A 27,529-nucleotide genomic window follows, 5' to 3' on the forward strand; every position below is an offset into this window, starting at 1 on the left:
AAATGACCTAGAACAATATGGCAAGCATAGTATACCTAGAATTTCTCCTGTGAAGTATTGGATTTACAATTGAATTTGGACGGGGCTTTTGGCAGACCATACCGAACGCTGTGGTTCCCGGTTTTTGCGGAACTTGGATTATTAATGACCTTAATGCCTACCGAGGTACCTAGGTAGAGGTGCACGTCACCAATCTATCTTATGTTGAGAGTATATAACTGTCTTATGGCCCCTGGAAACATTGAAGTTTGTCCCTCCCTAGCGGCAACTGTTTAATTTGCCCCTGCACTATACCTTTTTTCTTGCCTTACATTACGCCATGCAGCTACGCTAAAGTCGCAAAATGTCGTCCGAAGTAATCAATCAGGTTGCCATTCTTACAGCCAAGGCGGAAAAATTTGACGAAGTAAGTCATATCTTTAACTGGTCTGGCTGACGGACCTATGTCCCTTCTGATCACGGTTGTTGTCATGAGAAGTACTTTCTCTTCCCCCGAATGTGGACTTCTGAACTGATGAGCTTTCGCGTTCTACCTATAGCTTGTTGCCGAATTAGCCAGTATTACCCGGAAGGTGCAAGAGAATGAGCCTGAGACTACTGTATACTATGCCTTCTCCATTGCGGACAAAAATGAAGTCATAGTCGTCGAAAGGTGCGTCCACGCTCTGTCTTCTGTTTTCCTTTTTGTGGCTTAACAATGTTTATTATTGGTCTCTTAACACACTCTCAGATATGAAAACCAGGATGCATTGGAAAGACACCGTGCTGCACCTTACTTCCAGGAACTCATTAGGAAGGCCCCAACCCTATTGGCGAAACCTTTGGAGCTCAAGTCCGGTAGACACTTGCTTCTAGATTCTGCACAAGTCTTCCGCCTGTGATTTGCTATGAGAATGCCTATCTCTTGTAAATAATTTTCTTCACTTTTTGGATATTTTGTTGATTTGGGTCTTGTGTGTACGTGTGACTTGACTCCACACAACTGCGCCCAGCTGCAAACAAGATCAGCCGTAGTTGAATGCATTTCTCAAGCTTAAAGACACTATTCGACCTAAACTGATTATAAACTGTTGCTCTATTAACTGTAGCGTATCGATATTTAGTGCTCACATCCAACGATTGGCTTTATACGGTTCAACTATCAATACATTTTGCGTGTAAGGTCGTTAACCACTAACTTGTAAAATTAAGCGCCCTGACAATCCGTCGTTGAAAACTTCCAAGAAGCTCACGGTAATTAAATATGGCGGTAAATTTAGCTCAAAGCTAGGTTGACAACACTTGCACGTTTTGCTTATTGATATACCAAAGGACATCGCTGTCAACCTTGGGAACGAAGGCCACCGTACTTTGATTTATCACAACACTGCCTACAGTCTAAATGACCCCCACCGATTTTGGATACTGCTAGAACTTTCATAATCAAAGGAAAGAAGCCATTGGTTGTATTGGGCTAGTTTCCAAGAGAGAAGGAAGATCAAATAGGCAAGGAGTAAGGCCTTTATCTTCCCGAGGCAGAAAGGCTGCCTTAACAATAATCATAGGCGGAACCCTCAGCTTTGCTCTTGATCAAGCCAACCAAAAGTTTGTCCCGACTTTTCTCAATCTCTTTCAAGTTGCCCTGCGAAGTCCACTCATCCACTCTCTTTTAAGGACGTCGACATCTTGAGAATCCGCATCAAATTCATGCCGGTGCATGTCATCCAACCGCGTTTTCGACGCCGGCCCCAAGTGGTTCATGAAATGATTAAAGTCTCCACCTCCACCAAGAGTGTTGGCCATGATGGGTCCAGTCAATGCCTAACGACGGCCAAGGCCAGATGTCACAGTTTTGTCTAATAAAGTCAGAGCAAGTCGCACACATCCAATCAAACCAATAATACTAACCAAGGTCTTCAGCTGAGACGACACCCCTCGAGACAAGGCTATATGCCTCGGCACAAACAGCGGCTTGAAGCCGATCCGACAAAGCTCAATGATCTTTGCATGATTGGACGGAGACATTTTAGCCTTTTGTGGGACAAAAGGCTTGGAGCCAATGAAAGAAACTGAAAATAAAAAGGAAAAATACGTTTGGGGTAAAGCCAAGACATCTGGTGCCATTTCTGACCTTCCGAGCTCGGGAGCTTCGAAGTTTCGGAACGGGAAGATCAATATATTTCAAGGATTGTTGGCGAAGAGGTATAGATACTTCGCCACAGTAAGCGTGTTATATTGTCCGACTATAGAAGCTGCATCGAGTATACTTCGTCCTTGCCTTTATTCCAAGTCTTCATTCTTGTTCTTCACAATGCCCCATCAACACAAAACCACACCGAGCACCGATATCTACGGCCCCGGGACGTTCATGGATACAGACTTTACTCCAGCTCCCCAGGATGCTGCTCGGATTTTCGAGTATATTACAAAGAACACTCCCAGGTCACTCAAGACAAAGAGCTTTGGGATGCAGTCAAGTTTTGAGGGTAGCGAGCTACGATCATTCCCGGCCCATTCCCGGCCCTCTTATTACAGCTGCCCTACATGCCATGTGTAGAGTTGTGGCCCACGAAATCGTTGAAGATCGTGACGGCACATTGGCGCGTACCCAGCGGGTTACTGTCAACACTGATCATGCTGGTATTTGGTTGTATACGTAAGTCTTTGTATATCTAAATTTGAACATTATATGATGCATTCGGTATAACAAGAGGGCCTTCATTACTTTAGTGCAATGATCTTTTACTGCTGGATTAGTGATATCAATTCTATTTTTTGACTTAAGGGTTATGCTTTTTCTTGAGTGCTAGGGGTATGTTGGACAAAGATTATTGATTCGAAACGACCATGGCCGTATGTAAACAGAAAAGTAGGATACACTCGTAACTCATTAATCGGGCCCTAGATTGCAGCAACCCTGGGTCCCACACCAAAACGATCCAACGTAAACTTCAGTGTTCAAAACTTTTTCTCAAAGTACTGTTCAACCCGTTCTACGAGATCTGCTTTCTTCCCTGCTGTAGCGCGGCCATGTGAATGCAAGAATTCCTTCAGCACAACCACGGTAAGCTGAACGCGAGTATTAGTATTAGTTTGGTCAAATACCCGAGAGAATTTGAATGCTCACCTTGGAAACAGTGCCCTTCTCGTAGCATTTCTTTACCTCAGCTTCCACTCCAGAGGTGTTGTCTTCAAGCTTCACCCGCTTTGCTGGGTGATCACCAGCAGCCTCCGTCTTTGCACCTCGCTTTACCAGCGTAGAGGTGGCTGCTGACCCACCAAACATCTCGGAGGCCTGTAATTTCAGCTCATCGGCCCATTTAAGAATATAGTCGCCAGCGCGCTGTGGTTGAGCGTGCATTTGGTCAGTAAATTCCGGTAAAGTTCGGGGATCATAGAAGCAGCCAACCTTGTGAACCTGTCGGTACTTAGGCACAGTCTTGTCGTCTGGTGATTCCGGGTAATCTTCGTCCAAGGCGATAGCCTGTAAGATACGATAATGCCATTGAAGTGCTGAAAATTGGTCAGTATCATGCTCAACAAATTGCATTGACAGGGGCTTACAGGGGTTCGGATATTTCGAAGGCTCATATACAGCTTTAGGAAGCTGCAACTGGCGAACAACATCGCGCATAGCGTCATTCAGCGCGTCCCCTGCACGGTGGACGGTGCTCTCTGGATTTTGGCGCACATCGTCTGCGAAAGGAAGAGGGATAATCCACATCCCAAGTGGGATTTTCTGCACACCATTCTCGTCAATCTTCTCAGCCCCAGCAATCATAGCAGCCAAGACTGGTGAGGCATTTTTGCGGGGGATGAACCAAACTAAAGCCAGTTTCTCGGAATCGAGGAGTTTCTGCTGCAGTGCAGAAAAGACCCGTGTTGAGCCAATGTAATCCTCTTCGGAGGGATAGATGAAGGAGGGGTGTTTGACATTGGCCCAAAATGGGAGGGTGGACAGTGGCTTGAATCCAATGATACGGATCACAGGGTCACCGAAGCTCCTTAGAGCCTGTTGTTCTTCGATGGTGAATGAAACCTGCTCACCACCAAACTTGTATGCCTTTCGAACGTCAGTCTTCTCGATCTCCTGACCTGTAGCATCGGACATTAGAGTTGTGACGCCTTTGGCAATCTGGGCAGTTTCGCCTCCTTGCCAGACGAAGCAACTCCTGGCAGGCTCTTGCTTTTTGAGGAGCAAATATCCATTGACGGAGATCTTGAAATCAGGTCCGATCTCAAGGGGTACATTTGAAAACAGCGAGCGGCGGGGGACAGATCTCGAGTTGATGCTAGACAATAGAGAATTGAGCAATGAGAGCCCGTCACCCTTGGCTGTCGATATATTGGTGTCCGGCTGTAGGTATGCAGGGGCATCTCCATCACTGGGCGATGTTTTGTAGATAATGTCCTGCCAATCGTGAGTATACCCCTATATAATCAGGGCTAATAACCTACATCATAGAATTTGGAGGTGTCAAATTCGTGGCCTGGCTGAGAGATGGGAAACAGCTCGATGTTGACACCAAGATCGTACAAGTCCCTTGCGCGGACTGTTGCAGCAGACCGTATTCCCTTATTGTCTGCGTGAGGATTGTCATTGTCGGTCACAACAAACAACCGCCGGGATGAAAAGTTTGGAGCCTTCGAGGTAAAGATTTGGTTGGCGCAGAACAGCATATTAGCCATCGACACTGGCTCCTTTGATGGCTCCAAGACCTGCCGCACGTCATCATCAGCATCTACTGGAGATGCGAGAGACCGCAGTTGCTTGACTTCCTGGGCCGATGGGACATCAAGATCTGTGTAGAGATAACAGTGGGGATATGACAGATCTCCGCGGTCTTCCTCATTTTCATCATAGAACTTGGAAGATTGGGTTCCATAAAGTAAAACGCCAATCATGTCATGAGGGTTGGAGATGATGCGCTGTTGCATCAGATGGTATGCACACTTCAAAGCTGCAGATGCGGGTGATTCGTCGCCATGTTTCTTAGGATCAGGCGATGGACGAGGTGTGAGCATCGAGCTGCTAATGTCTATAGCAAAGAGCACCGCATCTTTCACTGATTTGAAGCTCTATGTAGGCAACAGTCAACAGTCGGTAACTATATCTCCACCTTTTGATACTCACGGTCTCGTCAAGCTCTTCGTCCTCGTAATTATCCTCTTCGCGCGTGTAACTATCTTCAGCCATAGTTGCAAGATAGAGGAACCTTGGGAGAATGAAGAGATTAAAAAGTTGTAAATTAATCAAGTCCAAAGTATGGAGACGCGCTCTTTGACGCGGGCGACACGAAAGTCAGGTGACGCTGATGCCTGAAGCTGCTGACATCCTCCCGCGGTGATTGGTTGACGGCCGGTGGGCGGCGGAAGCTACGTAGAGAAACCAAAACTGGATTCAAACAACTCCGAGGTCCAGGTCGGATATAAGTTAAAATTGTCATTTCCTCATTAGTATTTTTGTACCAATTTTTGGTCTATTCCTACGTATAATATCTCCTCGGCCCAACCATGGCATTCCGCAGCCCTTTCGCGATCCCCCGGCAGCTCTTGACTGGGACCACATCTCTTGGTCGGTCAGCAATTAACAGTCGATTGAGATGCATGACCGATCAACGAGGTCTCGCGACGGTAGTACCGCCAGTCACACAAGATGCGACAGGCTCCAAGGGCCCGACGGCTATGGTTTTTATGAACATGGGTGGACCTTCTACGACGGACGAGGTGGAGGACTTTTTGAGCAGACTATTTGTATGTGTCAAATTGCTACAACTGCCACGTTAAGTTTATATGCTAACACCTTGGATTCCAGGCCGACGGTGATTTGATTCCCCTAGGACGATTCCAATCGTATATCGGCCCCCTCATCGCACGTCGAAGAACCCCAAAGATCCAAAAGCAGTACGCAGATATCGGCGGCGGATCGCCCATTCGGAAATGGTCCGAGTACCAATGTGCAGAAATGTGCAAGGTATTGGATAAGATCTCCCCGGAGACTGCGCCGCATAAGCCTTACGTTGCCTTCCGCTATGCTGCCCCATTGACCGAGACCATGTATGAGCAGCTTTTCGCCGATGGATTTGGCAATGGCAAGGGGGGACGTGCTGTCGCATTTACACAATACCCCCAGTACTCCTGTTCAACGACCGGCAGTTCCCTTAACGAACTATGGAAGTGGCGTAATCGTCTCGAGGGAAAGCGCGCGAATGGAGGGTCCGAGCCGGCTGGCTCAATCCAATGGAGTGTTATTGACCGTTGGCCCTCTCACGCTGGTCTTGTGGAAGCTTTCGCACAGAATATCGAGGCCCAGCTCAAGACATACCCAGTGGAGAAGCGGGATAAGGTCGTGTTGCTGTTTTCGGCCCATAGCTTACCTATGAGCGTTATCAACCGAGGTAGGCTGACGTCCCCTGATTACTTCCTAGAATTACACTAATTACTCTCTCACACAGGCGACCCCTACCCCGCCGAAGTTGCCGCGACAGTTCATGCCGTAATGCAACGACTCAACTTCAAAAACCCCTACCGCCTGTGCTGGCAATCTCAGGTGGGACCCAAAGCGTGGCTCGGGGCCCAGACTAGCGATACCGTTCAAGAGTATGTGAAACGAGGACAGACGGATTTGATCCTAGTTCCCATTGCATTTACAAGTGACCATATTGAGACACTATATGAGTTGGATCAGGAAGTCATCCATGAAGCCAACAACCCGGGTGTCAAGCGTGCAGAGAGCTTGAACGGAAGCCCAGTCTTCATCCAGGCACTTGCCGATATTGCTCGCGACCACTTGCGAAAGGGAGAATTGTGTTCTCGCCAGATGACCCTGCGTTGCCAGGGTTGCACCAGCGAGCGATGCTTGGGCCAGAAGAAATTCTTTGCAGGCCAAGAAAATGCTTCTATGGTGATATAAGCTGACAGGGCTTGTATGTGTGTTGTTCAGACTAGGAGAGTTCAGCCTTGGATGTATGTGTACACAGCAGGTATTGGAGGCGTTGTTGGTATAAAATTTCGTGGCTACTGTAGGTAATATATTTTCAATTCTATACGGAGCACGATATATATATACTCTGTGCCGTCAGAATGACACCTTAATATAACCAAGCTAAGTCCGTGCGGGGATTCCGGAGCAAGGGGTTGCCAATGATCGAATCCCGATAAGAATTCAAGGGATCCTCCACTAACGATTCCCCCCTCTTTCATATGAGAATGAGTCCGTTTGAATCTTACAAATCAACTATGCGATAAACTTGGAATCTTGGACAACTTTGGAATCACCGCCAATGTCACCGACTTTGCCATGGAGAACGAAGAACTCTTTGCGGGGGAGCCCGATATTGCATCGATGCACACCCCAGTGACTCCTCGTACTGAATATGTCAACGAAACCACTCCTCTAATTGATGAGACCGATGGGCTATTGCATCAACAGCCAACTTACCTTACGGATGATCGGCCAAAATGGAGGAGACCGAGCGTGAGTGACTATGAGGTTTGCAACAAAAGCATCAGGAACAACTGTCTGACCTGTAAACATGACAGATTTGGTGGCTGCTCCCATTCGGGGTCCTTTTTACACTGGGCTTTGGTGGAATGGCTGTGCCCAAGATCAACTTGATCATGTCGCTCATCTGTCGGGATTACCTCGCCGAGAAGATCACCCAAGACCCCAGCTTCACCTATCTCCCTGTTATATTCGGCGAGCACAACCCCCAGTGCCAGATCCCACAAGTTCAATCACTGGTTGCCCAGTTCCAGCTCTATCTCAATCTTATTGCAGGTATTCTATCAGCATTAGTGAGTCCCCGGTTCGGACACTTATCTGATCGTTACGGAAGAACCAAGATGATCGCGCTGGGCGCGATGGGTGCGGTACTCAATGAGATTATCACAGTCATTGTGGCTAAATGGCCTGACCGGGTCTCGGTCAATATGCTTTTGCTTGGAGCCGTTATGGATGGACTGGGTGGATCATTTACAACCGCACAGGCTTTGATCCATTCCTATGCATCTGATTGTACCCCGGCCGAAAAACGAAGCGTTGCATTTGGGTTATTCCACGGGGCTCTGTTCTTTGGAATCGCAGCTGGACCTGGCGGTGCAGCATTTTTGATCAAGCATGGAGGCACGCTGGTCGTCTTCTACATTGCACTCGCATTCCATGCAACTTTCTGTCTATCGGTCTTCTTCATCGTACCTGAATCTTTGTCCAAGGATCGACAACTCGCGGCACGCGAGAAGCATCGCATCAAAATTGTGGATGCTGACCCTCCTAAATGGTACTCTTGGCGTGTCTGGAACCCAATGAACCTGATCACCCCGCTTGCAATTCTGATGCCCGCCGTTGGAAAGCCAAGTGTCTTATTCCCTAACCGTCGCGGTGCCAGTCCGGCTCTCCGCCGGAATATCATGCTGCTGGCTGCTATCGATACCGCTGTCTTTGGAGTTGCCCTGGGCACAGTACAAGTTATCATCATCTACGCCGAATACATGTTCAGCTGGGGCAGCGTGGAGTCCAGTCTGTTTGTAGCGACGATTAATGTGGTGCGAGTGGTCAATCTTTTCCTGGTGCTTCCACTCATCTCTCGGTTCTTCCGCACCCCGTGCAAGGAAGACGGAACCATTCGCGGCTCAGACACGCTGGACGTTGTTCTAATCCGTACATCCATAATATTCGATATATTGGGCTACATTGGCTATGCCCTGTCCAAAGCACCATCAGTCATGGTGATTTCTGGTGTCGTTGCCTCGCTAGGTGGCATGGGATCTGCGATCCTGCAGTCATCCCTAACCAAGCATGTGCCGAATGAACGCATTGGACAGATGCTCGGCGCCACTGGTCTTTTGCATGCTCTTGCTCGAGTTGTTGCACCTACTGTCTTCAACTTAATCTACAGTCTGACTGTTGCAACCTTACCTCAGACTGTGTTTGTGGCACTTGCAGCTGTTTTTGGTGTAGCATTCTTTATGAGTTTGCTAATCAGACCGCATGGTATGTTCATTTCCCCGAGCTGTTACAAGAAGTATACTAATTGTTGTGCCAGTTACCCTAGAGGGTGGATCCCCTGTCGATCTAAGAGCGGAAGAAGACGCCGACGAGCATGACAGGCTTTTGCTATAACAGACGATTCTTTGAGCTAATAAGTTGCACTTCCTTAGATATGCTATATGTCTGCTCGGTTGGCGTCTGGCCCAACGGAACATGTTCCACATGATGAAATAGACGTTTTCTTTTTCTACTTCAGAGAACTCTTGTAGACATATGTATGTAGCTGTTAGGCATCTAGATGGGATTCTAGAAAAAAAACTATAAAGCTATTGGAGAAGCACATTGACAGATCATCTCGATAGTCCTGCAGTAACTGTAGAGTATGTCAACTTTCTTTAATATGGTTTTTTCCCCAAGATATTTTTGATATCTTGTACGGGTGGACACGAGGATGTATCCGGTTAGATCCATGGGTCGTATGACCCGGTCAGGCTCCGGCGCGCGGCACCAACCTAACGCGCAAGTTGACTTGCATCGGGAAAAAAGAAGTTGCTCCGAAGTTACCCTACTCTCTCAGCTTCAATTGCCTGTGCACTTAATCTTGGATCATAGCTGGTGCTTAGAGCTATTCGTGTTCCTTTATCCCACTTATCTTCTCATTCCGGAACATTGGTGCGAGACCGCTCATGCACGACTGGTGAACTCGCGCGCAACCCGCGCTCAGCACCCTGCAAAATGCTTGCCCGCGCCGCAAAATCCGGCTCGATAGTCCCATCTCCAAATGCTCTCCGAGTGCTCCGCCAATTGGCCCTGGCTGGCTCAACAGTTGGTGGATTCTGCACCGTCGCAGCCCTTACGTACGAAGCCCATCGCCGGGTCCGCATCGCCGAGAAGATCATCGAGAACAAACGAACATTACACAGTACCGCGCCGAATTATGATGCAACCTCTGCTGCCAAAAGACTCAAGGTCATGGTTGAGGCGGCGGAGGCCGGCGAATTCATGGGCATTGAGTCCCTCAAAGCGAGGAATCGGAACGTACCTGACGGGCCAGATGAGCCAGGGTTCGGAACAGAAAAACCCGGTCCAAAGCCCAAGCCCAAGCCCCTGGTCAGCTTAGAAAAACACCATGCTCGCTCAAAACGGTCGCTCTTTGGGACCCATCCAATTGCACAATCCCACTATACGGGAAACATCGATGCTCCAAGCCTGGCTCAGAACGCCGAAATTCTGGCTCGTGAGAAACAGCAGGGCGAAATTGCACGAGAATCCGGCAAGCTTCCCTTCGATGCCGAAATCCGCAAATTGTTAAATCAAGACCGGGAAATCACTGCTGCGAATTTGTTCTTGGCGCACACTCGGCAGACACCTATCATTTCCTGGGAACGCAGAGAGCTTGCATGTATCATATTCACTGCCAACTGCATCAAAGGAAACCTGTTCGTTGCTCGAACTTTGTTCAACCGCATGGACAAAGTCAGTGTGGTCTCGGGGGAGATGTGGGCTACGCTGATGCATCTGCTTGCGAAAGAGGGTCACATCGACTCTGTTGGCGTTATATATGATAAATTCAGAACCAGCTTTGCTGTTCCAACCCATCTGTTAGAGGTCATCCTCCGATGCCTGATCGAGTCTAAACGATTGGACTCCGCCAAATACCTCTTCTTCCAGCGCTTCGAGGATGACCGTGACTGTGGTTTGTGTGGTGCTTATCTTGATGGATTATGGAGGAAGACTAGGAGCATGGAGTTGCTGTCTTCCCAACTCGGCCTCATTCTCAAGCGTCTCGAATCGCTCGATCGGAAACCAACCGAGAAACTTTTCAACCCAATGGTCAAGGCCATGGTTGAAACTGGTCGAGCCGAAGAAGCCGAAGCTATGGTCAAGGCAATGTCAACACAATATGGGACCGAACCTGGATGCCGGACCATTGGCTTGATTATCTACAACAGAGCACTTAACTGTGAATGGGACAGGGTCATGGATGGCATGCGTGCTATGCACGAGCACGGATACACCGAATCAAAGAAAGATTTCACTATGATTTTCGATCGCGTATTCTTGGAATACTATCCCACCCACACGGGCCAGCAAATCCTCGACTTCGTCATCGCCTGTATCAACGATTTTGACATACAACCCGACAAGGTACTCCACCGACACATTCTCGAAGCAATCATTGAAAAGGGCAACGAAGATATGATGACAACCATTATGGAGATGGCCCACGATCAGAATTGGAATACCGGCATTGACGACGGGTTTATCAAGTCACTGGTGAAGAGCCGAAAACTCGCAATGACTGACAACCCGGTGGGAATCTGGCGGCTGAAGCAAGCCGCCAAGAATAGACAAGATCATTTAACTTCTTCCCGGCGCATCCTTGGGTCGAGTTCTGACACCTGGGCAGTACGAGGAGATAAAATTGCCCCGATTCATATTCCCGCCGAGGAATCCTTCCCTCGGACGGTAAGCGAGATGGTGGCCTCCAAAAATGCCAGTTTATACGTTCCGCTCCACAAACGGATGGAGCACTTTATCAACATGGGTAGGCACTCCGATGCTCTGGCAATTTACAATCATGCGACCACTGGCGGTTATGTTGTCCGACCGCTTCACCTGAAGCTAGCTGTGATCGCCGCGATTCTCAGTTGCAAAAAGACAGGCTTGGCGAACGCGCGACGTCTGATTACCTCCGAATGGGATTACTGGAAGAATGTTCCTGCTCTTCGTTATAGCAAGCGCTTCACTTCATGGACTCCTATCTTCTTCCAACGGGTCATGGAGTTAGACCCAGAAGCCGTTGGGTACGGAGGCTTGATCAAGATGGCTATCTTGGAATATTACGATATTTGTGCCAACACCAATGGTCTTTTGGTGAAACACTTCTGCGCGACCTCTTCCAGCCGTTACCTCATTGGAGGTGGAACCCCAGAACTTGCCGTTGATCTCCTCACAACAATCTACCAATCCCGGTGGCGGCTCTCTCATGGCTTCGACCAAGTACTATTGAAGATGCTGCTGCGTGCGTTTGCCAAGCTCCATAACTTCAAGGGGGTCTGGTGGTGCATAATGACAGTCCTCTCGCGGAATGAGCCCATCAATCAAGACTTTGTCGTGGAAGCTACCTCTCAGTTGGGCTCAGTGGAAAATGCGATCAGATCTTCTGGCTCCTGCGAGGCCACAGGGCAAGTTTTGGTACTCCGGCAAATCGTGGGGGCGCTGGAGGCCAAGTCTGAAGGTGATTCGCACTGGTCAGCCATCAACGTTCAACCGGAGTTGAAAAGGTTGAATCGTTCCAAACTATTCAAAATCCCCGAGCAACAACATTTACTGCCTACCACGGACCTTGGTGAACTCGTCATGAACTTTGATGAAGAGTGGGAGTTGGATATGTTGCTTAGGCGTAAGCAATTCGATGCTCCCGATCATGCAAAGTGGTGGGCTGAGTCCAATGTCTCAAATTTGCACACCGTTCCTTCAGAAGACCCCGAATACCCTTGGAACAACCCAGCGAACTGGGGTAGGCATTATGTGCCCGAGAAGTACTCTTCCGACTATCACCTTGAGTTTTCACCTAGAGGGGAATACGAGGAGTATATGGAGTATGAGGATTATCAGGGGCATCGAGCGTCTCAGTGAACATGTATAATAATGTAAATAGTATGATGTACAATAGACCAATAGATTCATAGATATCCATATGTCTATACCTTTTTTATATATCCGAGATCAGTCCACATGGATATAGATAATCCCGTGATGTCTCGTGCTGCGTAGAATGGAGAAGGCGGAGAGATGATCCTTTCACATGTCATGCCACCCCTTTCTATCTAAGAAAAAAACAACATCAGCCCATAAGCACAGCCAATTGACTTTTCTTTAAATCAATTGCTTGAGCCGATAATGGTCCTGCCCCCATCGACTCCGTTCTGACAAAATCTACTCTTTCAAACCTAAAAATGGTCTCTACGCTCAATGGCCACGCCTCCTTCTCTCCCGCCGCTCAACGCCGCATCGACCACCACGAAGCTGATGTTGTAATTGTGGGTGCCGGAATCCTAGGCTGTGCACTTGCAGTTACACTGGGAAAGCAAGGACGCAGTGTGATTCTGCTGGAAAAGTCATTGGAGGAGCCCGACCGCATTGTTGGTGAACTACTCCAACCGGGAGGTGTTCAGGCGCTCGAGCAACTAGGGCTACGGGATTGCCTCGAAGATATTGATGGGATTGACGTCAAGGGATACTGGGTTTCCTACCACGGCGAGCCGGTTCTCCTCGAATACCCCAAGTCCAGCCCAACCTCACCTGCACCGTTGGGACGAGCCTTCCATCATGGTCGATTCGTGATGAAACTACGGGCAGCCGCTGTGTCTTGCCCCAATGTCACAGTGGTCGAAACGAAGGTGACTGGCCTTGTCACATCGTCATATACCGAAGAAGTCCTTGGAGTCGAGTGTGTGACCAAGGACGTCAAGGATTGTTACTTCGCCCAACTCACCGTGGCCGCCGACGGCTACAACTCCGAGTTCCGTAAGGAACACCACCAGTACACACCCAAACGGCGATCAAAGTTCTATGGCTTGGAACTAATCGATGCGAAACTCCCCGCACCCAACACTGGTCATGTCCTCGTCAGCGATCTCCCACCGGTGCTCATGTACCAGATCGGCACCCACGAGACCCGAATCCTTATCGATGTCCCCGATAACTTTCCTCTAGCCTCGGTGAAGAATGGTGGTGTCAAGGGTTATATGCGAAACAACATCTTGCCCCAGCTCCCAGAGGGTGCGCAACAGTCTTTCTCCGATGCACTAGAGCAAGGCCAGCTACGGTCAATGCCGAACTCATTCTTGCCTGCTTCAGCCAACAAGACACCCGGCTTGGTGATTCTGGGAGATGCACTCAACATGCGGCACCCTCTCACGGGTGGAGGCATGACGGTGGCGCTCAACGATGTCTGTCTCCTCCGCGACTTGCTCAGCCCAGAGCGCGTGCCCACCCTCTCCAACACAGGCCTTGTTCTCGAACAGCTCGCGGAATTCCACTGGAGGCGAAAGAATTCTTCTTCGGTGATCAATATCCTCGCACAAGCTCTCTATGCTCTCTTTGCCGCAGACAGTACGTATACCCCCTCTTCGGTCAATTTCATGTCTAACTGTTTATCCATAGACGAAAGCCTCAGAGCTCTGCAGCGTGGCTGTTTCCGCTACTTCCAGATTGGACCAGTTAGTGGCCCTGTTGGGCTTTTGGCCGGTCTGATCAAGAAACCCCTCGTCCTCGTCAGCCACTTCTTCTCCGTCGCCTTCCTCTCCATCTGGGTTCTCCTCTGTGATACCCCTCTGACCCACCTTATCTTATTCCCATACTACGCCTTCATGATATTGTACACAGCCTCTATCGTGCTTTTGCCATACGTCTGGACCGAGATCTGGTACTGATCTGGCTTGAATTGATCAATCGGTGTTCTAATTTCTCTCCAAAAAAAGCAACAATGGAGAACCCCAGCACATCATTTTACATTCCTCTCCCTGGTGAACATATTTGTGTCCTTCTGTTTTAATATCCCTCTTAGCTCTGATTTTGTCTTCCCAACGCCTTTCTGTGTGATTTACTCTTGTCCAGCATTCTCCCACTGCATCTGGTACACTGCAAGATCGGTGTCACAGATGTACTGTATTATATACCACATCATATACCATACTATTATCCCAATGATAAATGATACAATGTCAGCATATCCCAAACAAAATTCCAATAATCAACGCTTTTTCTCCGCTAATGCTACATAAGAATGCCCACGAAGAAAAAAAAGCCAATCATCTCCAATCATCCTTACGATTTCACATCCTCCCGTAGCTGAAAAACATGCGCATCTTTCGAAGCCATCCAGACACAGATACACCGTAGAGATAAAGACATATAAAAGTGCCTATCAACCCATCAGAATAAGTCGATGCAAAGCATATACGCCAACACACCAAAACAAAACGAAAACGAAAACGCGAAGAAGTTCGGCGCAATCGGCATCGGGGCCGTTGAACGAGCAACCCAGGGGAGGTCAAGCTGGAAATTCGAACTCCAACTCGTATTCGGGGAGAAAAAAGAGGTGACGGCACCGAGTGTTCGAACGACACAATTCTGGACGAAAGATATGCTAGAATGGGTCTCGCAGATTATCCCGTAGGCGACAAAAAAGCAATAATACAAATACATAAAGAATGAAGGGAATATGATCCACATCTTTACTTCTTTTTTCCTTTCTGTTTTTTTTTTGGAGAGATTTGTGGGAGGTTTGCTGTTTGGGATGGGATATATACCCTTTTCGTGTGTATTTATGCTGATTCTTTGCAAAAGATTTGTAGTTTGTCTGGTGAATTTGATGATGCGGATGTGGGCTGCTTTGGACGGGGGTTGGTCTTGGTGGGTTGAGAGAGGTGGCAGAGGATGAGGATGAGCACGAGGAAGAGGAAGAGAGAGAGAGAGAGAGAGAGAGAGAGAGAGAGAGAGAGAGAGAGAGAGAGAGAGAGAGAGAGAGAGAGAGAGAGAGAGAGAGAGAGAGAGAGTTTGAGAACTGCGACTTTTCTTCCCTTTGTTCTCTGGGTCTTTGTTATTTGCATCTTTGCATCTTTGATATGCTCAGTCTCCCATTTATGGTTTAGACACTCTGCTGACAGAACGCAAAGAAAGACAATGGAATGAGTTCAGAGGTTGGAAGAGTCAAAGACAAAATAACCCAGGTGTCAGGCATCACGATCTTGAGCAAAAAAAGGACTTTTTCGAAAATTTTGGTTTGTTTCTCATTGGCAACAAGGCAATTAATCTCTTTCTCTTTTGTACAGAACCAGGACCGAAAAAAAAAAAAAAGAAAAAATTGGCATAAGAAAATGAAAAGCATCAGACACAGAACCGGGTCTAACCATTGAACACAAAGAACTCCAAACAGCTGCAAAGAAATCGTCTCGGTGCATGGGAGGCGTTTCCTGGAAAATGAACCGGCCAACTTTCCCGATGGCAACGAATGCATGCATATATGGACCCTAATCCCTCATAGGGAAAGGGGAGATAAAAAAAACAAAGAGCAAAACAACATATTTCAGGGGAACGTGAGTTCGTTTGGGGGATACCACATTGGAATTTGGAATTGAGTAATGGAATCAGGGTTGGATGTGAGTATTTGCTCATTCCTCATGGTCATGACTAGAGATGGTTTCGGGCAACGATACAAACTTGGTCAACCACCCTTTCGCAAAGAATCATCTGCTGGAACGGGCTCATGACCGCCATTGATGCCGTTTCGAGGCTCCATTGACGACTTGGTGTTCTTGCGGTTCTTCTTCTTGGTCGTTTGCCATCCATGGTTGTTATCGTTCGTGCCGTTAGTCTGTCCGCCTGACCTTCGGGACGAGTCTGTGTGTCGATCCTTGGTGCCTGGAGCAGCGTTGTGAGAGCCGTCATGTCGACCTTGGCCTTTGGGCTTGCTCTTGCCGTTAACACCGTTCGCCTTGTCGGAATGGTCTCCATTGGTTCGACGCTTCGAGTTAGTCGACTGATGCCGATTCTCATTCGGTCCAGATGCAGCAGGTTTCTCACTCATCTGTCCCGAGTGTTTAGGCTGGCCAGTTTCCTTTCCTGGTCCTTGCGCAGTACCATTTCGTGGTCGATCCGGACTCGTCTTCGCGGGTTGCTGTACCAGCTTCTCGGAATTCGATAGGTGGTAGTTCTGCAGCCGACTAGCGAGAAGCTCGGTTTGGTTATTCACGTCTGACTGCTTTTCCCCGCCCACACCATTGACCTTTTGCGTTTCCGTAGATGGCCGAGTGAAGACAGCCGAGTGTTCCAAGTCAAATGACCCGGAATCCTGGTAATCTTGAGACAAGGAATCGGAGAAACTTGCAGGTGTGTTCATGTTGTGATCATCCGACGACGTGTAATGGTTGATTGCGGAGTAAGGGTCAATCAATTCAGGCGCATATGCCGAGCGGGGCTCACTCGGACGCACCGATCCATCAACGATCAACGGACCAGGTACAGCTGGGCGTGGAGCGGACTGGGCCGGTTGCGATGAGAGCTTGGAAGTCGGAGTGTGCTCCGAGCGAACCGTCTCTGACGAGAACGATCCTGGTCGGTAATCTGGCTGAAGGGGAACGAACGAATATCCATTCGAGACCAGACCCATCTGAGTGGACAATGGCGGCAGCATGGAGCCTTGCTGGAAGGCTTGAAGTTGTTGAGGGGTTATATAATAGCCCAACACATCTTGCTGCCGGTTGTCGTCCACGGAGTTTGAGCAGGATCCGTTGCTGGCAAGACTGTTGGAGCGCATTGCATTCTCGTCACCACTGCCTTCTCCGCCTTCTGCTGACTCGGTGGCCGGCCTTTGTTTTGACCAATTCTCCGTGGGTGGTGGTATGGTATAAAGGGGAATATAGCTGGGAAGAGAGGGTGAGCCTTGAGGCCGTGCAGGTTGTGAATGCGCACGAAGAGACTTTGGGGAGCCGTTGGCGGCCGACAATCGCCGAGAGTTACGACGAGTATCAGGCATAGCGCTAACAGCAGACGGTGAAGGGGGGTTGGTGATGGTCGCTTGCGAGCCAGAGGCACCAACCGAAGCATAAGTAGGGTTATAAATTGTTTGCTGTCGTTGAGTTGGGCTGAGAGTAGAATGGCTTCCTGTTCCTGTTCCTGATCTCGGTCGTGAGGTTTCCTCTGGAAACTCTTGCTGTTGAGGGACTGGAAATTGAATAAATGGCTGACGGATGAATACCGGCGGTGGTCGCCCAGTAATCAATGCCTGGCTATGCAACTGCATCCGCAATTCTTGCTCCTGCGCCTGCAAAAGTTGGATTTGCTGATATAACTGGTCATGCAGAAGATACTGGGCCTGCTGTTGTGCCTGCAGAGAGATATCTGTTGCATTTCCAGTGTTTGGCTGCCGGAAGTTGGACTTGTTTCCAGTGTTGGACTGTCGTCGCCCACCAGTGAGCCCACCTCGCGAGAACTGATTATTATATCTGCCGCCACGGTTTCCTCCCCGTCCACCCCGCGATGGCAGGGAAGGTGTGAGGGTTGGCCGCGGTTGGGGTGGTGGTCGTTCCCAAGTCCGCTCCTCTTCTGCCGGGAATTCAAACTGCTCACAACACCCTTCTAGGTCACCATTTGCAATGTACTTGAAAGCCCTTCGCAATTCCAAATGTAATCCACGGAATGAGGTGTCATCGGCGGTGTTGCCCAGGTTCCTTGACGTATTGAACGGCTCCTCCACGCACAGTCGGTTGTTCAACATCAGATGCCAGCCCTTGGCTTCTTTGTTGATCAGGGTGCCGTCTCGTACCGAGATGACGTTCTTCTCGTAATCAAGTTCGTAACCATAATACCGGAAAAAATGGAAGAGCAACTCGCCAACTGATTGCTTGTTCTTGCGGCCAAATTGAGACAAGGTCTTGAGGTCGTCATCGAACGAGCAGACCAATCCGTCGTGGGTCACCCTCTTCTTGTGCGGACGTGCTTGCAGGCTTGGGAGGATTGGAGGGTTTCTTGTCTGTAGGAAATTAATAATCAAACAGATCCAGGTGTAAGAACTAAGGGTTCCCCCAAGTGCTGCATCATTGAGAATTCTTCGTTTCGTCCAGTGCTTGACAGTCATTGCCAAAGGCCGCACTCGTTCATCCACCTCAACATAGGTCCGAATCATTCGAGTGTTTTCTAGCGCCAAGGTATTATTGACATTCATGTCACAGGCTAATCGGAGTTCCGGGTCCCAAATCTTCACGATAGGGACCTTTGCGTGCGACACACACACCACGCGTTGCATCCCATCTGTTCAGGTCAGTCTGTCATTCAATCAAGCTGTATTAACGGTTATTTCTTACGTTTAGCCAATACCTCAGCCAACAGGCACACATGCTCCAATTCCTTGTAGTTGGTTGTGATGCAAATGTCCACTGCTCCAGTTAGTATTTGTGCCTTTTTATCGCTCTTGTGTCAAACAAAAAAAAGAGAAAACCTACCATCCGAGTCACTGGAACAGAGCTTGTTCCCTGACGAGCCAAAGATATTCGCCTTAATATTATGGCCAGGCCATTGCTCATTGAAAAGCTTCTCCAATTTCCGAACAAGTTGTCGTCGTCGATCATCACTCTCGGCAGATGGTAACAATCGATCATACAAATCCATGATCTCAGTCGACAATTTTTTCTCCTCGTCCGGGCTGAGTTGCTCCTTCAATGGCCCCTTCTCCTCCGGTAGTATATCTGCCCCTAAGCTATACGGTATCCGTCGTCGAAAATATGCCATGGCGGTCTCATATTTACATCCTCCGAGCGGTTTCCGGGAGAACGGGGGTAGATGTGTGGCCTCGGAGTGGGTTGATCGAGGGGAGGTGCTTCCGCGGGCGGGGGACGGCGACCGGGAGTGAAACGATAGGTTGCGCGCATGTTGGTATGGGGTGGAAGGAAGAGAATTGGACTGATGCGAAGTCAAGGGAGGTCGGGCGGTCTCGGGCGCGTCAGATTGCGGTACATTGGATTGCGGCATCCATGCCATCGTGGAGGGCTGTGCCGACGCTAGCGAGGCGACGTCACGGTGGAGGGAACACTTCGCATTCCCATCGATTTTTGCGACCATATAGCAATTCGCAACTCCCACACCGGTGTGGTCCGTCCGTACGGGGCTCGGCAAAAGAGATAAGAGTCCACTCCCACACACCACACAATATAATCCCCTCAGTTTCCGCTCAGTTGAAAATCACCGGAGGAATTTCGTTTATGATCGATAGCGGGCAAGCGAGGTTCTGGCACGTGTGTAACACGTCAAGGGTTCGTTGATATGTGGAACAACCGGAAAGCAGATCGTGGTGGGAGACTTTCAATCGCCCTCGACCAAAGTCGCGAAAAGCCGAATTTTTTTTTTGCCTTTCAGTCGGGACTGATAAAAATTGAAAAGATGTAAAAAGACAATGCCTCAACCAGGAGATGAAAATAAGACACGAAAAGAAGAAAAAAAAAAACGGTCTTCGTGAACGAGAAGAGAGCGGACGGAGAGACGTTCGAGGATTGGATCAAAGAAAAGAGACAAAAAAGGACCGAAGTACTGGATGAACCATACAGTCCGTTCTTTTCCCTTCAAGCAAATGTGTAGGAACCAGCCTGGGTTTCCGATTGTGAGAAAAAGGAAGCGTAGTCCAGAGAGGGGAATTTGAGAGGTGAAGATGAAGGTGTCAGCCCCTGTCGGCGGTAAAGACACTGCCGACCGTCCACCCAAGAACTCGGATCTTCACAACGTCAACGATTTTTATGGATACAGAAGTCGAGAAGATGGGTTTACGTAGGGTAGGTATGGGTATTTGCAAGTTCGAAGAGATGTGGTGAGAACGAATTAGCGTTAGAACGTTGGATCCCATGAAGACTATTTGGGGAATAGCTCTCTATCCTCATTTCTCAGGGCAACAATTAGGGGCTGATTTCCTTTCTTTCTCATATGATTTCTCGCGTATCTGTTTCTCACTACACACTCTTCATTCTTTCTTCTCAAGACCCTAGCAATGCCCCAAACCTGAAGCCAGAGAGCCAAAATTCGGCAAACCAGTGCCCGCAGTTATCACCGAGCTATGTATTCATGCAGGTACCATGACGACAGGTCGATCACATAGCGATGTTTGTCAAGCCCCCTGAACTACGTACTGACTATTGAGTAAATATATCAATTCCTAAGAAAAGCCTTATATGATCTATCTGTACTCTCCTTTTTCTCTCCTGATCGTCGTTCTTCACTTCTCCCCGCGATCAGCATGGTCCTTGCACGTGCTGCACTAGTATAACCTAATCCATGCTGGCCTAAGGCATAATTATGACACGTTAACTATATGCTGCTTTCAATGAAGTAGAATTCTATGGTTGTGATATTAAACCCTCGGTAGCCCAAGAACACTACTTCTTTGTTTACAATATGGCCCACCATTGGACTCCGCCAATACTTCCAGAGTTCGAACAGTGGCTCCCCGGATTTGATGAGGCTTGAGAGAGGATGAACCGTGTGAGATAACAGCCACTGGACTCTTCATCTCTAGGGCGAACCAAGTGTCAGTCGTGAGATGGTAGGCTTTGTTTATTCGGGCTAAGAGTCGCCACATTGGGATATGGGGCTTGTTTTGGCGTGTTTCTTTGTAGACAACATTAAAGTAGGCAACTTGGACTGTTTGCCACTCGGGACTAATATGGAGCAATTATTGGGATACCTTCAACTTGTGACTCTTAATATGGCCTCCTCTTGAATCAAACATCCAGCTAGTATGGCTAGGACCAGATCCGGCCGATCACAGTCCCATGTGTGACGAGTGGGGAGTTATTACCCAAGGTAACGCGGAGGCATGCTTGAGTATATTGTGGTGGTACATTTCCGGGGGGTTCGAAGGAATCTGGGAAAGTGTTGATACGGTACCTTCCTATATCAGCACAACAGGGCGGGGTTTAGGGGAGTTGATATCGAGTGAACTATAAAACGCAAAACCTCCCTTCTATCCTATATATTTGGGTACACTCGGTGCCTCCAATATCCTATCATAGAGTAGATTCATCCCAATCACAGAAATAGTCTCATGTACATGCGGGGGAGGACTCGGGCTGCTGACTGGCCCGTCGAGCCGGTTGAGTACATGAACATTGCAGCCCTAGAGCAGCCAATCCAGTTCAGAGGGGCGCGGACCTTGCGGAAGAATATAAAATGGTGGCCGACGGGACATTGCCCCACCTCTCCTGAATTGACCGAGTTGGTCAAAGCACCGTATAAACTGTATTCTGGAAGCAATGTTACTATTGCATCGCATCTACTCGCTTAGATAGGTATAGCTCCCAGTCTACTTTTAATGAGGATTTCAGAGGCCTATACAAGGCTCTCTACATATGAGCAGGTTGCAGCGGGCTATATATACTTATTGCAGGTCTTCTTACTTACCACTGTACATAAAGCTGCAGATCATATTCCAGATACGACTAGAGTGTTCACTTGTAGCCTCTGATGGCGTTCAAAGCCAGAGGGTTCTTGGCAGGCTGACTGCATAGTGCAGAGCCTTTGCAGTTTCCAGGGTTGGTATCATACGTTGACGTTGACTCCAGGGCTTGTTACGGGGGTAGTTTAGATCGGGTTATATGGGGAGAATCTCCCGGATTCTAAAAACTTAGAATCTTTTGAATCTTTGAATATTGTACCGAAAGTATACAGAAGTACGGAGGACATTAGGGCAACAATGTTTTACGAAGTTTCCATTGAACATTAATATAGCAAGTATACTAGAATGAAATTTATAAGACAAGTAAAAGTTGAATAATAAGTAATAGTAACAATCAGACACGAGGCAAGCTTGACGCTTAGGCACACGCCCCCATCCAATCTCCGGTGACCGGCCCCATCAGTGACGAATAAGGGCCTTTGGGTTGCCGGAAATTGCCGCGTACTTAAGATATTCGAACAGGAATTGGTATTAAAAAGCAATGGACTAGACGTTCTATTAGCAGAGAAGGTAGTCTACAAGACACTAATAGAAAACAGGTTAGGCATATAAGTGTTTAATAATGTTTTAAAAAAAGAAAACTCCTTTTTTTTTCCCGTATATTTTCATTTACATTACAATTTTATGAAAAGCCCCTCCATAAGGTAATACACACCCACATCCCCCCCCCCCCCATCTCTCCTTTTCTTCTCTTCATCCTTCCAATTTTTGGACCTCTGCCTCGTTGACTCGTGGTAGAAAGAAATACTCGGAGGGCTATTTCCCGTAAGTGCCATACTGTTTTTGCAATTGAAAATTCTATACCCCATATACCCCATTGAAAAATAGCGGAAAAAAAATACTCAAATTTTACCGAGACTGGGATCATTATTTTTTTTTACCCCAAAAAACTTGGTTACTTTCTTTTAATGTGTTGAAAGAACATTTGAAGATCTCCGGTTGTGTTGTGGATCGAAGCTCACATTTTTTTTTCTCGACAGATCGCCTCTGACCGGATCATCTTCCTTCCCCCTGAACTGTCGTACTTTCGATTTTGATCTCGACAATGTCTTCGTTCTACGAACCTCAGGGCTGGCAAGCACCCGCTGCGCGCCAGGTCTCTTGGGAGCAGCCGGCGCCTCCCTCCCGGTCAGGTATGGGATCAAACAGCCGAGCAACCCGGAGTCAAAAAAAAAAAACTGACATTTAAACAGGATCGAGTTCGGTCTCCCAGCGCGAGGATATCCCGGCCTTTTCCTCCCAATTTGACGGTACGAATACACTTTTACTTGGATCTTAACAATGGCTTCTCCAAATCCGAATCGCATAACGCCCCGGGGGAAAAGTTGGGGTTGAAGTGAGGCGGTTATGGAGATGACCCGGGCATACTTGTTTTTTTGGAGAGGGAACCTTTTGGGACGAGTGCTGATCTTTTTTTTTTTTACAGAGGTCGATCGTGCGATCGACAATCTCGTCAAGAGCGGGAAGTTGTGGAATGCTCCTCGGCGGGATTCGATGCCCATGATGATGGGCCGGCCCTACCCCGACTACGGTATGTTGCGGGCACGGATGGCACCCAGAACGCGTTTCTGACTTGTCTCTTGACAGACCCTCGCATGGGTGGTGGCCCTCAGCGACACCATTCGATCAGCGAGTTCGATGGCAACCGCATGCCCCCGTCTGGCAATGCCCAGGGTTTCTATGCCTCCCAGCGGTACCAGGGTCGTCCCAACGAGGTGGAACAGATGATGCAGGCGAAGCGTCGGATGGCAGCACAGCGTGAGAGGGAACTCCGCAACTATCACCAGGAGCAACAGTACAACCGAAGTACGTGGTAGCGTCTGTTTTCTTCCTTTTGAGCCTTGTTATATTCCCCCGTCGGCTTTTTTTCTTTTTTTCTTTTCACTTCCTTGCATCTATGTATCCGTCAGCCTGTGTAATATATTTGGTTTGGCTTCTTCGTTTTTCTTTGAACACGGGGTTTTAATACTTTTCTTCTTCCTTTCAAGGCCTCCTCGCCGAGATGTCTGCATCCAAATCCGACCGCTCCACCAGCCCAGCTGCCGTGAGCGAGGACAGCCGTCGCGAACTTCTCGCCCGCCAGCACCGCGCCCTGTACGGCAACGAAAGCCCAGCCTTCTTCCCGCCCGGTGCCTTCTCCGATGATAACCCACGCCCCGATAGCCAGGCCGGCGGCACCCCTCGTCCGGTGTCCGTGGATCCTCCCCGCGAGGCATGGACCCATTCGGCTTGACACAGGCCGGCGCCACTAGCGATGCCACCACCGGCCTGCAGTCGCCCTCTCGCGCCAACAGCACCTCCTCGCCTAGCTCCGCCATCAACGCCAGCTTCGGCGAGCAGCCTGTAACCTCGGCCTCGTCACCCGGCGCCGACTCGCCCTCATCCCGCCAAGCTGCTTCCAAGCCCGTCGCTGGTCCCATTGGCTCCGTCGGTCCCATCGGTTCCCGCCCTGCCCCGGGCCAGATATCTGCGCCCGCTGCCAACCCCGCATTGAACAAGCGCTCTATCACCCCTCTCCCCTCGCCGCTTGGGCTCGGTTTCACTCCCGCTGACTCCACTACCGGCCCCGCTACCGAGCGCACCTCCTCCGCAGGCCCTAGCCCAGCTGTGACCTCTGCAGCTGGCACCCCTGGTGCCAAGGACCAGGCTGGTGGTGTTGGCCTCGGCTGGAGCAACGGCAGTGGCGTCTGGAGCTCGAAGAGCGGACTCGGCGTGCAAGCTTCTGTTTGGGGATAAATTATGACAACCCCGAATTTCTGGTTTTTTGATGGCATTACTCCAAATGGGCGCTTGTTGCATATTGGACTTGGTGTTTTCTTGCTTGTGGTGTTGCTTGTGGTGTTGTGAAAAGAGAAACAAAACAGAGAGCTTCTACTGCTCTGAACCCACGGGCTCTGGGCACGGTATATATCAAGACTAGCGGGGATACCATCCGTCGCTTGGTGTCTTTACATGCGTTGCTTAATCTTGTTCCCTGGGGTTTGAGCTGGCTTACTACCAGGCGGTGAAAAAAGGACAGGGGCTTACTGGGAGTATGGAAATATTCCCCCAAATTGTCGGATCTGTCCGGATGATATGATGCCTTCTTCCCCCATTCGGTCTTGGGTTCGTGTTATTTTTGTTTTGCTTTGTTTTTTGCTATTCCGGTGCCCGTGCGAATATGGTCGGAAATATGGCGCTTTATCTGTGATGCTCGTGGGCTATGTATGGGCTGTCTCATTTTTCTCGGTGTTTTTCATGTCGGATGCACGGGTCTCTTTTTTTTCTATCTTTATTCATCTTTTGGGGGTGTGGTGGTACGGGAAACTTGCACATTGTGACTTTTATTTTAATTTTGGATGCCTGTTTTTTACTATATATCTCCATATGGAGATGGGAGGCCAACAGAGGCTCAAAACGGATATTTCTTGGATTTGGACGCCTTCTAATTGTTCTCTCCTTTTCTTTTGAGTGGGGAGATTTGACTACATTGCAGTTGTAAGAAGGAGTAGGGTTACTGGTGTCTGTTTACTTATTATCTTCAACGGATTCTGGGTTCCGTTTGGACTCCCTGGGTTTGCTATGGACTTTATCAAGGGAGTATTGCGTCCTTACATATATCCATGGATATCTACAACTATCGATGTCTTCTTTTTGCTCGGCATCTTGTCATACAAAGGCACCATAAGGTATCTCTGGCTTCGAGACAGTAGTCATCCCTTCTTGCTAGGGCTTTCTATCTTGAAATCGGGTAGTGTTATGTATTTGGGTTGTGTTCTGATTTCGGTTCAGCGAGTGTTTCAACCCTCCTACACCGAGGTAGGATTGTCTTTCCTTTACGGCCCAGTCCTAGTACCGTGGGTTTCAATGTTACTTCGTTGACGAGATACTTGCTCAGAATAGGTGGCAAATTGTGTATTGATTTATTCCCGAATAAAGATTGGTAGTTTAATCTCAAGAAGATAGAAGTAGCAATTGTCCGAAAAGAATTAAGCATTAGTTGAAAGCACGCAAACAAAATCGTCTTCTTCTCTCCTGGCTCAGCATCAAAAGCACCCCGGGACATCACAGAAAACAAAATTTAAAATATTTTCTTATATGTGCGGTCACACCCATGATCCCCCGAGGATGTACAAAAAAGGGGGAAGAAAGTACCGAGGGGATCCACCGCGGTTAAAATCAGACAGAGCTGGTATTCACCGTGGGAGTATGCTCAGGGTGGTGCTCAGGGTCTTGATCATGATATTCTGCAGCAGCAGGGACGGCATGAATGATCTTTCTCTTCGCAGTGAAAAGACCGACAACACCACGCTCCTGGTTAGCCCCAAGCCAAGGCTTGCGGGCTTCACTTAAGACCTTCTGGGCAAGGAAGTAGATGAGCTGGCCGATGATGATCAGCACAAAGGCAATCGGGTACATCCAGTGGATCTTGTAATGGAAGACCTCGACACCAATGATCACACCCCAGAAGTTCATGGTGAGCATGGAGACGTTGAAGAAAGCCGCTGACGAAAGACGGAACAACAGCGGAGCGAGACAATAGAACAAACTCAGACAGAGCGTGTAACCGGTGAGGTATCCGCCGACCTTTCCGTTCCACTGTGCATTGTTGAAGGAGGTCCGGTCGAAGATACCGGCCTGCACGCCGTTGATGATCATTCCGAAAAATGACATTTGGCCGAGCACCTCGTACACGGGCCGAGTGCTGACGAAGTACTCCTCCCCCGTGTTGGTGAGACCGTAGAAGGACGCGCCGAGCAGCGCAAACAGGTCGCCCTTCAGCTGGTTGCCTTTTGATACGTCTCCGCCGTTCGTGCCGGTGATGTGATCCGAGGCAATGAGGATGCCCATGCCGCCGATACAGATCACAATGCCTACCACTTGGGTGAAGTGGTATCGCACGCGCAGGAAAGTGGATGAGATTGTGACGACCACGACGATGGCCCAGAAGTTGATCAGTTGCGCGCTTAGCATGGTTGTGTATTGGTATGCTAGCACAATGAAGTAGTTGCCTTCTACATCACAGAAAGCAAGAATGATGTCTGTGGCGGTTAGTCGGGACTATGCATCGAATATGTGGGAAGGGGGGAGGGAAATTGGGGCATACATTTCCAGCCGTCACGGTATACCAGTCGGAGCCAGCCCTTAAAGCCGTAACGGTACATCGTATAAGGAGTAAAAATGGCGTTTAGAAGAACATAGTTTAGGAAGGTCTGGAACGCAGGGACTGCCCAATGTTCCAGGCCAAGTAGCGTTGTGAAGGTACCGGTCGAGGTATTGGCAATGGCGAGAATTTGACTGCGAGCAGTTAGGGGTTGAGGGTCGGTTTGTAGTTTTTGAAGGACCACTTACCCTAAAAGCACGGTGATGTAGAATTCTTTGGTCCTGAAATAGGCAAAAGAACCTTGCCTCTGATCGACCAGGTCTGCAGGTTGCACAGGAGACTCGGAGGCTTCCGCCTGGGAGCTCAAACTCTGTGCAACGACCTGAGCATCTTTAGGCAGTGGGTGGTCTACACCAGATGCCTGGACAGTAGTGCGGTCCTTCGATTCAGACATGGTACTCTGAAAGCGGGG

The 27,529-nt window shown here is 48.9% G+C and overlaps 10 protein-coding genes across 10 annotated transcripts; 7 read left to right on the forward strand and 3 right to left on the reverse strand.

Moving 5' to 3' along the window:
- Nucleotides 1-343: 343 nt before the first annotated feature.
- N7447_002578 (putative quinol monooxygenase) lies at nucleotides 344-881 on the forward strand (the record flags this gene model as incomplete). The annotated part of the gene is made up of 3 exons (XM_057226853.1): nucleotides 344-406; nucleotides 540-652; nucleotides 731-881. The coding sequence occupies 3 exons, from the start codon at nucleotides 344-346 to the stop codon at nucleotides 879-881; spliced, it is 327 nt and encodes a 108-aa protein (XP_057090869.1).
- Nucleotides 882-2,290: 1,409 nt separating this feature from the next.
- Nucleotides 2,291-2,536, forward strand: N7447_002579 (uncharacterized protein; the record flags this gene model as incomplete). The annotated part of the gene is made up of 1 exon (XM_057226854.1): nucleotides 2,291-2,536. One exon carries the CDS (start codon nucleotides 2,291-2,293, stop codon nucleotides 2,534-2,536), a length of 246 nt encoding a protein of 81 aa, XP_057090870.1.
- Nucleotides 2,537-2,937: 401 nt separating this feature from the next.
- akuA (uncharacterized protein) lies at nucleotides 2,938-5,176 on the reverse strand (the record flags this gene model as incomplete). The annotated part of the gene is made up of 5 exons (XM_057226855.1): nucleotides 2,938-3,048; nucleotides 3,107-3,492; nucleotides 3,544-4,390; nucleotides 4,438-5,058; nucleotides 5,114-5,176. The coding sequence occupies 5 exons, from the start codon at nucleotides 5,174-5,176 to the stop codon at nucleotides 2,938-2,940; spliced, it is 2,028 nt and encodes a 675-aa protein (XP_057090871.1).
- Nucleotides 5,177-5,493: 317 nt separating this feature from the next.
- N7447_002581 (ferrochelatase HEM15) lies at nucleotides 5,494-6,892 on the forward strand (the record flags this gene model as incomplete). The annotated part of the gene is made up of 3 exons (XM_057226856.1): nucleotides 5,494-5,733; nucleotides 5,795-6,377; nucleotides 6,435-6,892. The coding sequence occupies 3 exons, from the start codon at nucleotides 5,494-5,496 to the stop codon at nucleotides 6,890-6,892; spliced, it is 1,281 nt and encodes a 426-aa protein (XP_057090872.1).
- A 387-nt stretch (nucleotides 6,893-7,279) lies between these two features.
- N7447_002582 (putative tetracycline-efflux transporter) lies at nucleotides 7,280-9,100 on the forward strand (the record flags this gene model as incomplete). Its single annotated transcript, XM_057226857.1, has 3 exons — nucleotides 7,280-7,456; nucleotides 7,522-8,971; nucleotides 9,024-9,100. The coding sequence occupies 3 exons, from the start codon at nucleotides 7,280-7,282 to the stop codon at nucleotides 9,098-9,100; spliced, it is 1,704 nt and encodes a 567-aa protein (XP_057090873.1).
- Nucleotides 9,101-9,703: 603 nt separating this feature from the next.
- On the forward strand, nucleotides 9,704-12,610 carry N7447_002583 (pentatricopeptide repeat protein; the record flags this gene model as incomplete). The annotated part of the gene is made up of 1 exon (XM_057226858.1): nucleotides 9,704-12,610. The coding sequence occupies one exon, from the start codon at nucleotides 9,704-9,706 to the stop codon at nucleotides 12,608-12,610; it is 2,907 nt and encodes a 968-aa protein (XP_057090874.1).
- Nucleotides 12,611-12,930: 320 nt separating this feature from the next.
- Nucleotides 12,931-14,409, forward strand: erg1 (squalene monooxygenase erg1; the record flags this gene model as incomplete). Its single annotated transcript, XM_057226859.1, has 2 exons — nucleotides 12,931-14,089; nucleotides 14,141-14,409. 2 exons carry the CDS (start codon nucleotides 12,931-12,933, stop codon nucleotides 14,407-14,409), a joined length of 1,428 nt encoding a protein of 475 aa, XP_057090875.1.
- A 1,793-nt stretch (nucleotides 14,410-16,202) lies between these two features.
- Nucleotides 16,203-19,594, reverse strand: N7447_002585 (uncharacterized protein; the record flags this gene model as incomplete). Its single annotated transcript, XM_057226860.1, has 3 exons — nucleotides 16,203-18,787; nucleotides 18,841-18,912; nucleotides 18,979-19,594. 3 exons carry the CDS (start codon nucleotides 19,592-19,594, stop codon nucleotides 16,203-16,205), a joined length of 3,273 nt encoding a protein of 1,090 aa, XP_057090876.1.
- A 3,425-nt stretch (nucleotides 19,595-23,019) lies between these two features.
- N7447_002586 (uncharacterized protein) lies at nucleotides 23,020-24,710 on the forward strand (the record flags this gene model as incomplete). The annotated part of the gene is made up of 6 exons (XM_057226861.1): nucleotides 23,020-23,107; nucleotides 23,168-23,224; nucleotides 23,401-23,505; nucleotides 23,562-23,780; nucleotides 23,963-24,164; nucleotides 24,227-24,710. The coding sequence occupies 6 exons, from the start codon at nucleotides 23,020-23,022 to the stop codon at nucleotides 24,708-24,710; spliced, it is 1,155 nt and encodes a 384-aa protein (XP_057090877.1).
- A 1,422-nt stretch (nucleotides 24,711-26,132) lies between these two features.
- N7447_002587 (DUF914 domain membrane protein) lies at nucleotides 26,133-27,511 on the reverse strand (the record flags this gene model as incomplete). Its single annotated transcript, XM_057226862.1, has 3 exons — nucleotides 26,133-26,995; nucleotides 27,061-27,251; nucleotides 27,306-27,511. 3 exons carry the CDS (start codon nucleotides 27,509-27,511, stop codon nucleotides 26,133-26,135), a joined length of 1,260 nt encoding a protein of 419 aa, XP_057090878.1.
- Between the last annotated feature and the right edge of the window lie 18 nt (nucleotides 27,512-27,529).

Source organism: Penicillium robsamsonii (genome assembly GCF_028829455.1).
Source record: "Penicillium robsamsonii strain IBT 29466 chromosome Unknown utg000001l_segment0_segment0, whole genome shotgun sequence".
NCBI classification, from domain to species: Eukaryota; Fungi; Ascomycota; class Eurotiomycetes; order Eurotiales; family Aspergillaceae; genus Penicillium; species Penicillium robsamsonii.